At 46.1% G+C, this 10,666-nt stretch overlaps 1 protein-coding gene across 4 annotated transcripts in view; it reads left to right on the forward strand.

The window, feature by feature from the left end:
- The window catches only part of Gadl1 (glutamate decarboxylase-like 1), a 191,506-nt gene that overhangs the window by 54,634 nt on the left and 126,206 nt on the right, over positions 1–10,666 (forward strand). For all 4 annotated transcript variants that reach the window (XM_006512319.3, XM_017313627.1, XM_017313628.2 and 1 more), the window contains 4 exons: positions 1,970–2,096; positions 4,868–4,958; positions 9,355–9,461; positions 10,194–10,309. In XM_006512319.3, the coding sequence (XP_006512382.1) occupies positions 1,970–2,096; positions 4,868–4,958; positions 9,355–9,461; positions 10,194–10,309 (441 nt within the window). The remainder of the gene's footprint in view (positions 1–1,969; positions 2,097–4,867; positions 4,959–9,354; positions 9,462–10,193; positions 10,310–10,666) is intronic.

The following is a 10,666-nucleotide window of genomic DNA, read 5'->3' on the forward strand; positions in this document are numbered from 1 at the left end:
TCAGTTCCATCCCCCAGATTCCCCTGTGTTCCCTACAGCCTGTTCATTCAGTGTTCTTTCTGCCTCTACAGCTCTTGGGCCTGGTAAATTGTGCAGATGATTGTCTGTCTTAAGCAGCCTCTGAGACAGTTTTCCCTCATCAGTGTTCCCTTGAGACTCCTGTGGGCAGCTGTATGTGCCCATGCCATTCTTGTGGGTAGTCTTGGGCACGTTTGACTCACCTCTGTCTGGCAGGCAGGCATCATGAGAGTTGGATTCCACACCTCTCACACAGCTAGAAAGCTCTTCCGGCTTCTTCCACTTCCCACCGCCCTGGCTTCTAGCCTGCTTCTATTCCCTGGTCTCTCACCTCAGCCTCCCCTCCCCTCCTCTCCACCACCAAGCTTTATAAAGATGTCTGCAGCCCTCCCTCTCTTTCTTCACCTCCTACCTCTCCAATCTACCCCAATCTCACCTCCACCCCCACCTCTCTAGTCACATTGCCAGTGCCAAGAACACCTCCATGGTGATGAATTCAGTGAGGGCTTGTTGGTCCTTCACTTGGCTGCGCAGCATCATTTGGCAGCATAGTCTTCTTTGGATGCTCTTTATTCTTGGTTTGAGCCCCATCAAACCGTGCTAGAAGGTCTCCCTTCTTCCCTCGTTGTCATCCTCCCTATCAGAGGTCATCCCTGCCATGATATTCTGTAAGTGCCGTCCGATGTCATCCAGGGATCCCTGTGGCTTCTTTCTGAGCCGTGAGCACCTTCCCCTGGGGTGTCCTCCTAGGAAGCCTAGAGTTCTATTTCTGATCCTTCCCAAGAGCTTGATAAAGCCCACCTTGATCTACCCCTCTCTATTCACTCATTCGCTTGCTCCACACATCTCCGCTGAGCCTCCACTTAAGTCTGATGTTCCTGCTTTTTCCCAAACACACCCTTCCATAACCCCTTCACCACCGTTGAACTTGACCCAGTCCCTTCTTTACTGAGGAGCTCTGAAATCACGATGATCAGTCTCCATGGATTAATGAGCTTCATCTCAGCCCTGTGGTGGTGACTGTGTAGGATGTAATGGGTGAGTGGCTAGCTTGGTGATGCCTGCTATGGGAAACAGAGAGCAGAAGGAAGTAGAGAGGGTTGCCATGCCTGGGTCATGGGCAGCTGGGGATGTTAACTGACAGAAGTGTCAATGAATGATAATGGAAACATTTCAGCAAACATATACAAAAGGAAGAGCGCGTTATTAAATAGGTGGTGAGAGAGGGACATTCCAGGCAGAGGACGCAACATGTGGAGACCCCAGCAGTGTGTGCAAACTTGGTATGTCTGAGGAAGAGAGAGGCTAGTTAGCCAGGAGGTAGGCGTGCCAGAGACGAAACGCAGGCAGAGAAGCAGCACACACAGGATGAGTTTATGTCTCCATACTTTCTTCTACGTTGATCTTGATGAAGCTGAGGAGTAGGTGAAGGTGTTTGAGCAGAAATAGGTGGTAATGGTTTGAGGGAGAGAGGCCTGCTCTGGCAGCCGGGCTGACAGACAGACTGTGTAGGGAAGGAAGGGAGGATGCTCTGGGACACTGTCTCCCTTTCTGGGATGCTTTTCTCTTCCCTCTGACTTACGCTGTGGTCCGAGCACACTTCCATGACATCTTAGATGCTGCAGGCGGCCTGATCTTCCAGCCCGTGTCATTCCTGCCTAGAGTATTCTGTGAGTCATAATCCATCTCAGCCTGCCTCACTCTGTCCTGACATTTGTCACCAGTCTCATGTTGGTTCTCCTAGGAGGTCTGAATGAACCACTCTGGTCCCTGCTGGATCCACACTCCTCCCACAGCTCCGTTAGAGATGGGCTGCAGCCCCGAGAATTAAATTCACGTGTCCTCTGCTCTTTCAGAATTACCCGGGGACAGAGTTCTGGCTTCTCCAGTTCCCCCCATCCTGGGCTCCCCTGGGAACATGGTTAACTGTGAGCTATCACTCAATTTCCAGGTATGTGAGTGGCAGCCCCCTGAGCAGCTGAGGCAGCTCCTTGACCTGGAGATGAGGGACACAGGCGAGTCACAGGACAAGCTGCTGAAACTCTGCCAAGACGTCATCCACTTCAGCGTCAAAACCAGTAAGGCCTTGTCATGTCCCTGACCTAGCCTGCCGTTCACCTCTTAGTAAACACGAGGGTTCCAGTGTGTAAAGCACAGGACACACGGGTCAAACAAACTGTGGCTCTGATGCAGAATTCTGCATGGGTCCCTTTCATCCCTAACGCAGGTTTGTTTTCAAGGCCAAACAATTGTCAAGGAATCAGATAATGCGTGAGCCCTGGGATCCCTGTCTTTTCCTTCCCGATCTTCGTCCTCCATTCGTAGCCAAGATTTCCACTGTAGTTCCTCTGTATTAGTTAGTAAACTGTCATGTTATTTTGATTATGTGACTGTTATGGGACTTAAAAATGTGTCCGTGGCCCAGAGTATGCCAAAAGGATGAGGGAGCGGGGAAGGAGGAGAAGGAGGAGGAGGGGGGAGTAGGAGGAAGAGGAGGATGAGGAGGGAGGAGGAAGCAGATGGGGGAGGAGGAGGAAGAGGAGAAGGAGAAAGAAGAAGTGAAGAAAGGAAGGAAGGAAGAAAAAGTTCAGGAATAGATTTATTTAGAGGATACTGGTTTACTCTTGGCAATTTCAAATTACCAACTCACTTAGTCAAATGTGTCAGAATCAAAATAAAAAATTAGAATCTTTAGGTAGATATAAGAGAAATAGAAGGCCTGCAGATATAGCTCAGTTGGTTGAGTGGTTGCCTAATATGCACAAAGCCTTGGGTTCTATTCCTGTCACTAAATAAACCAGGCATGGTGGCTCGTACCTATAATCCCAGCACTCAGGAGATGGAGGCAGGAAGATCAGGAGTTCAAGGTCACCCTCTGCTACATAGTGAGTTCAAGGCCATCTGGATATTTGAGACTCATGAAAAACAAACAAAAACCCAAACCAGTAAATGTTAGGTCTTGATGCGATTTTCACACGAATGCCATCACTATTGTGGCTTTCAGTAAACAGTAAACAGTGGTGCTGTACCACCTGCTTGATTGCTACCATAGGACAAATACCCACGGAAGATGTTTCAAAGCGGGAGGTGGGGCTGGTTTTCTGAAATATGCACACTTTCCAGTCCTGAGAAGGTAATCCAGTGTCTTAATCTACACAGGCATTATGTTCTGTGAATTCTGACACTGAACTAAATTTAGTGGAAAGAACACCATAAAATCCCGACTAAAAATAATTGGATTAAGTTCCCTTGGGAAAGCCTGGCGCATATATCTAAAACCCAGTCAGAATCTCCTAAGCAGAGGCACCTCCTTCATTATTACAGTGCCTGTCAGAAGTCGGGAGTGACATTTAATGCAGTAGATTGTTTTCAGTTTACTGAGTATTTTCCATAATGTTACCATGGAAATCAATCATAAATTAACACAGAACTTTAAAAAAGCCTATTAAAATTACTTGTAGAGATGTCTGGTTGTCTCTGCCAGATCAGAGGGAGTTTTCTGTGCTTTAATTGAAAAGGCATTTGCTTCGATTTGGGTTTTCTTTATTGAACCCATGGTTGAAAGAGGCGGTGGGGGGTGGGAAACCCACATTAAATTCTATAACCAAACCCATTTCCCCCACACATCCCAAATTAGAAAGGCCCCCTGCCTTTGTGCTTCTTATCATGCTGTGTTTCTTATGTCTGAGAATGTCAAGCGGGTGAGCCTGGGTTTGGTGTGAAGATTCACACTCGGAAAGCCGGGGACTTTTATGAGACCTTTTAAGTAAGGAGAGAGATGGGAGTGAGGGCAGTGAGTTGGGGGAGGGGGGAAGGGGCTCTTACTCTGTGACAAACAAGATTTTAAAGATGGAGTTTGAAGTAGGTTGAATCCGGAAGTGTCTGAACTGAGTGCTGAGTCACAGCTGCTACCCCATCTGCTTCTTGCCAGTCAGGCTGCTCGGCAGGAGGAACGGGAAGGCTACTCCCTGACTGTCACTATAGGTGAACACTTGAAATCCGTGACACTAGGGGAAGGGTGTTAGGGACCATTTCTCAGGGGCTCAGGAGGCTGTGGATAGCAGGAGAGACCGGAAGGTGAAGCAAAGCTCTCAGTCTCTCCAGTTTTACTGAGAAACGTTGATGTGGAGAAAGAGTTATGCCTAAGCACTTCATGGGGTGGGAGGAGGAGACCACAGGGCCTTATGGATCCTCTGATGACTTGCTGGCCACACAACCATGAGAACTGGAGTTCTGCCTTCCTGGATCCCATCTTAAAGGCCAGGTGAGGCTTCATGCACCTAAAAACTCAGCTATGGGGAGACAGTCACCTCACAGGACCCCACTGGTCAGCCAGTATAGGTGAATGGGCAAGCTCAGGGTGGAATGACACACTCCCTTTTCAACTAAGGTGGAAAGAAACTGAGAGAGACATCTGCCACCAACCTCTGGCCTGTAGGGGCACACACATGTATACACACACATGTGCATACATAGACCTGTGCACACACACACATAAATACATATATCAACATGTACACAAATCCGCACATAGAAAAGGAACTTTAACAGTTTTTCTTGTATATATGCTAAGTACTTTAAAAATTGACATGTATTTACATATAATAAGGTACACAAATAGGACTCGCTCAGCTCCTGGCACAGAGTAGGCTCAGACCATTTCTAGAACTGAGAGGCCCTTTGTGGCCCTGTTCAGTTGAGAAGCCCTTCCTTGGTGTAGCAAATCCTTACCTCTATTCTGTAAATGTCTATGCTGATTTATGTGGAATCACACTGGGCTGACCTACGCGTGAACGACCCATTGGGGCCCAGTCACTGTGAAAGTGAAGGCTTTGTTTTCCTATTACAGACCATCCAAGATTTTTCAACCAGCTCTATGCTGGCCTTGATTACTACTCCTTGGCGGCCCGGATTATAACAGAGGCGCTGAATCCAAGCATGTAAGTACCATGTGACCGGAGGTTAGAGACGTGAGTTTCACTGTAATGACTTGTTTTTGCAAAGTCAAACCAGGAGAAGTGTCAGAGCCCTAGGACTCCAAGCCATGTTTGAGGAGGTGTTTCTGCCAGGTGAAGCTGTGGGAGAATGCCAGGTACACCTATCAACCAAACAGAGAGACCTGGTTAAGCAACTCTCCACTAACTCCTGCAAAAAAAAAAGAGACACAGGGCTGTGCTATACATTAGCAGCTGAACAGAAACAAGTCTTGGGCTGAGGAGATGGGTCAGTTGGGAAAGTACTTACCTCACGAGTATGAAGAACAAAGTACAGCCCTCAGAACCCAAGTGTAAAGCGGACACATTGTAATCTCAGTTCAAAGAGGCAGAGACAGGAAGTTCCTTGGTGCCACTGGCTAGCCAGATGAGCCTCTTAGTAAACGCCAGGCCAGTGACAGACCCTGCCTCAAATAACAAGTGGGTGGCTACTAGAGAACCACGTTCAAGGGTTTCCTCTGATTTACACACACACACACACACACACACACACACACACACACACACGGGGTGGGGGGAGAGACAGACAGACAGAAATATAGACAGGCACACAGACAGATAGGCATACACAGACTCACAGACAAAGGCACATACACAGACACAGACAGGCAAACACAGACATAGACAGGCATAGACAGACACACAAACACACACAAACAGACACACAGAGACATAGACAGACACACAGACAAACAGACACACAGACACACACAGACATAGACAGACTTAGACAGACAGACACATAAACAGACACAGACAGAGAGATACACACAAACACATGTACCTTTGATGCTATCCTTAGAAGTTATAAAGTCTGTTTAAAGAAAGATGCAGACTAAATGGCCTTAATGTGAATGAACGCAAAATCCAGACACACACCTGAGAGACAGGTGTGTTATACTATAAATGGAAATGGAGGGATGTTTGTTCCAGGAAAGTCTTCTCTGAGAAAAGGTAACAGCTAAGAGAAGGTTGAGTACAGGTTAAGCAGGTGAGAGAGACAAGTTCCAAGTGGTGGGATCATCATGTACAAAGGCCCTGTGGTGGGAGTGGCATGTACAAAGGCCCTGTGGTGCGAGAAGCATGCACAAAGGCCCTGTGGTGGGAGTGGCATGTACAAAGGCCCTGTGGTGGGAGTGGCATGTACAAAGGCCCTGTGGTGGGAGCAGTGTGTACAAAGGCCCTGTGGTGGGAGCAGCATGGCATTCTCTGTTGAAAGATCAGTGTGGGTGTGTCCAACAGAGTGACAGGGGAAACAAGACTGAGAGAAGTTGACATGTTGAGCCAGGGAAGCATGCATATGAACTACTCCACAAACACTGGAAGCCCTTGAAAGTCAACACTGTTTGGTGACATTTGCTGTCTAAAAACAATTTTCGGGAGGATGGGGGGATGGCTTAGTGCATAAGCTAGACAACCTGAGTTCAGAATCCCTGAGTTCACATACCAGCCAAATGCAATAACACACGTGTCAGTGATCTGACACATCTGAGGGAAATGGGAGGCAGAGACGAGGCAATCTCCAGAAACGTGTCTCCCCGGTTAAGCTGGACTGCCTCAAACAAAGTGGGAGGAGAAGATCAATCAGGAAGGACTGTCCTCTGATCTTCATGTGTCCGTCATACCACACACATGCATGCTCTCTCTCTCTCTCTCTCTCTCTCTCTCTCTCACACACACACACACACACACACACACAAACACAGAAATCTGAGTGATTATATGGAATGAATTAAGAGGATATTTCCTTTACTGAATGAGAGATGTTAGCAGTTTGGACTCAGGGTTTGAAGATGAAGCACCAAAGCATTGCTCCATCATTACGGCACTTGGTAGACAAGCATACATTTGTAGTCCCAGCACTGAGAAGGTGAGAGAGATTTCTGGCCCCTGGTGACCAGCCAGCATAGTCATATTCACAAGACCAGATCCCTATGAGACCCTGCCCCACAAAGCACCTTTGAATTCCTCAAGTGTGTACCCACACAGGGACAGGCATACACATGCGTGCACACACTTAGAAGATGACATGTAAAGGAGCGAGTAAGTGTTGGAGCTTGGAAATGAGGGTTGGGGAAGTTTCTCAGCTAACGTCTGGATTTCCATCCTTTGTGACTGGGTTCCTGGCTGTGCACCAGACGCTGTAAGAGAGCACCAGTTCCCAACTGTGCAGTAGATGAGGCAATATCAAAATTTCCATTTCCGCTGGGAACTAATGAATTTGCAATGAGTTTGAGATAGTTAACCACACTGAGAGATTCCAGGGCCTGGAATTCTGACATGGATTTTGAAAGGTGGAGATATGAAAGAGACTGGGAGAAAATAGCTTTTGAAATAGTTGGCATGGATGAGATGCCCCAAGCTAGTGATTCCCAACCCTGACTACTTATTGAAACTAACCTGAGGGCCCCTGAGGTCTGAGCAGACTGATGAAATGCACGTGCTGTGTGGATTTAAGGACTTTAGTAAGCAGCCAGGGTAGAAAACCACAATCATGAGGACAGAGACTGAGGAAAGAGCAGGACTCAGAGTCTCAGGACCAAGACTTGAAGACACAGAACTTCTAATGGTTAGGAGGGAGGGAATCAGCCATGGTGGGGGGTGGGGGGAGGAGAAAGCCAAGAGTACAGGTATGGCAGGAAGCCATAGGAGAGGGACCATGTGACTAGGACAGTGTGCTAGCCCTAAGTGAAGACTGACAGTTTGTGAATTAGCACCAGAGATGTCAGGGGTGAGCACATGGGCATGACATTGCCTCTGTGAGGACAGACAGACATAGGCGCCATCTTCCAGGGCTGGAAGACACAGACAGGCAGAGAAGACAGCCAAATCCCACTCTTCAGATCTCTGCTCTTAGGTTTCAGAACATCTTTCTTGAGTTACTTGGCCTGGTACATTTAGAGGTCTATGATGTATTAAATTTTGTCCCACTGCACCATCCGCTCAGAATGTGCCCACTCTTGTGTTGCCCCCCGCCCCATGCCTCATCTGCATATCCATTCCCAGAATAGAATTGAGACAATTTTTAGTAATAGGCTCATAACAAATAGAACGATTATTCTATCTGTATTTCAACACCCCCCCCCCATAAATATACACAGACTTTCACACTGCCTGTGTGTATTAAGTGGTTTCACACCATAGTGGACGTATTAGATTTTATATTTAAGAGGACCTGTAGAGTGCTAGGCACACAGGCAGACATTACATAGTAGGTGTTTGGTTCTTTTTGTCTTTCCCTCCAGATGTTAAAATATTTATATCAAAAAACTCTACAACTAGAAAATTTAATGCATCTGCCTAGCCTACATATTTAGCGTATACATTCATTCACATATAATTTAATTAATGTACACTCACCTAACTGTAAAGGAGGCTGGAGATATTTAGTGACTCTTAGTTATCTGGAAAGAGAAGAGACTTAAACATCACATAGCAAGGCATTGTGTGTATACATACATAGTATAGTAATATAAACACTAATGTAGCTGATGGAGTTCTGGGTACTACTCTGGAGCAGGGAAGCTGCTCTGGTGGAGTTCAAAGGGCAGGTGTATATTAAGCACGTGGGATCAACATGAGGGATCGGAGGGGGAGAGTGTGGGAAGAACATGCAGGGAGGAGCAAGGATGCAGGTCAGACTGGTACAGTCTTAATGACACTCTCGACTGACCCCAGAGAAATCTCTACAAGGACTAGGTATCAAATATGGGTGCCAAGAGAGGAGTGTGGCTGTATGGTTGCTCCTTCAGCTGAGGTGATCCTCAGAAGGCCACAATGGCAAGGCTCTCTGATGATGGTGTCCTTGGCTAGAGGAAGAAATCACGACAGAACTCAGCAGCAAAACCATCACACAATGAGAGCTATTCATAGAACACTCCCTACCTCTGCAGATAGAGCTAATATGATAGAAGAAGCTGTGTTTAGGACACAGAACTTCCACGTAGAGACGATGTGCTTGTACTAATAAACTAGAACATGGCTACCAAGACAATAGCTCCTCTTTAGTTAGTCTTAACAACCAATTTACTAGATTTCCAAACAAAGGCATGGCCATTGCTCATGGCTGACACATAGATGATTCCCTGCTTCAATTCCCTATGGAACTGAAAGCTACTGAAGTAGCTCACCAAAGGCCACCAACTATGGACATTTAACCTTATCTAGTAGCAGTAGTAATGCCAATGGAGTCTTCTCTAGTTCCAAGGGATAGATCTACAGAGACTTCCACCACTTGGCAGACTTTGGGTTTCGTGGAACTCACTCTGTGCCTTCCTTGGGACCCCCAAAGGGATGTTTTGACTCTAGTCATAGAAGTGAAGTGTTTTTTATATCTGTCTAGTTATACGTATGAGGTGTCCCCAGTGTTTCTGTTAGTGGAAGAGGCGGTTCTGAAGAAAATGATTGAATGTGTTGGCTGGAAAGAAGGGGATGGAATATTTAACCCAGGTGAGTACCGCTGGTGACCTCCATCACGCTCCCACTCAGAGCATCTACATATCTATTCAGTGGAGGAGCCTCTCCTTGCAGCATACACGAGACCAAAAAGTTGGCAGACCACGAAGCTGACTAACACCTTTTCATGATGTGATTGAAATTTGCATAAATGCTAAGTCATCATATGCAAGCTTAACAAATGGGATGTCTACAATTTAGGATGTACATATTGATCACTTAAGATTTTTATCTAACACAAGAGACTTTCTCGGTTGCTGGGAGCTTAGAGAGTTACTGCTAAATCCTGTGTTTCTAAGGCAATCTCTCGTCAGACATTTCAGAGCATCTTAGTTTATTCTAGAGTGTTTTCCTGGGGCTGGAGATGAGCATGTGTTTCCATTTCAGTTCTACCAAAGAGGTGACAGACAGGGTGTCATAAACAACCCAGCTTTGGTTATCATCCTAAGTTCAGGCTGAAAGGTTCAACATTTTAGTTAGGGAAAAAAAAGGTCCTAAGCCAAAAGGATGGGCCTAAATTTGCCTCTTTTCTGAGATGAAAAGGTCTGAAATTGTAGATGTTTGGGAGAGCATAGTTGAGACATATGGGGTGTCTGGGTGCCTTTCACAGTGAGCTTTGGTTAGACATGGGTAGCCCTAGATGTTCAATGCTTCCCAGCCTACGTTACTTTTTGGGGTGTTAGGACTTCATGCTGTAAATGTAACCTTTAAATTTTCTCTTTGCAGGTGGCTCAGTGTCCAATATGTGTGCAATGAATTTAGCTAGATACAGACATTGCCCTGATATCAAAGAGAAAGGCCTGTCTGGTTTGCCAAGATTAATCCTTTTCACATCGGCAGAGGTAAGGCATTAGTCCTGACGGTGGATACATTTTTCCTGCTGAGGATGTGGTAGTTAACAGTTCATTTGCCTGAGGATTTCTTTTGTGATTCTGATCCTATCTACATGTGATTGATATGCCTACGTATGATATAGTATTTCCTTTCAAAGGTAAATCAGATTATTCTGGTTTTGTGACCCTTAAAATTAAATAAAATAAATAAATAAAATCACTTAAAATTAAAATCACTTAAAATTTATAGTCTGACCACAGGGTGACGATACCCAATGAATGTACGTCTACAACACTATCCTTAGGCTATAGTACAACCTGAGACTCATGAAACAGGGCGTGGAAAGATTGTAAAAGCCAGAGGAT

Source organism: Mus musculus, chromosome 9 (assembly GCF_000001635.26).
Source record: "Mus musculus strain C57BL/6J chromosome 9, GRCm38.p6 C57BL/6J".
Taxonomy (NCBI): Eukaryota; Metazoa; Chordata; class Mammalia; order Rodentia; family Muridae; genus Mus; species Mus musculus.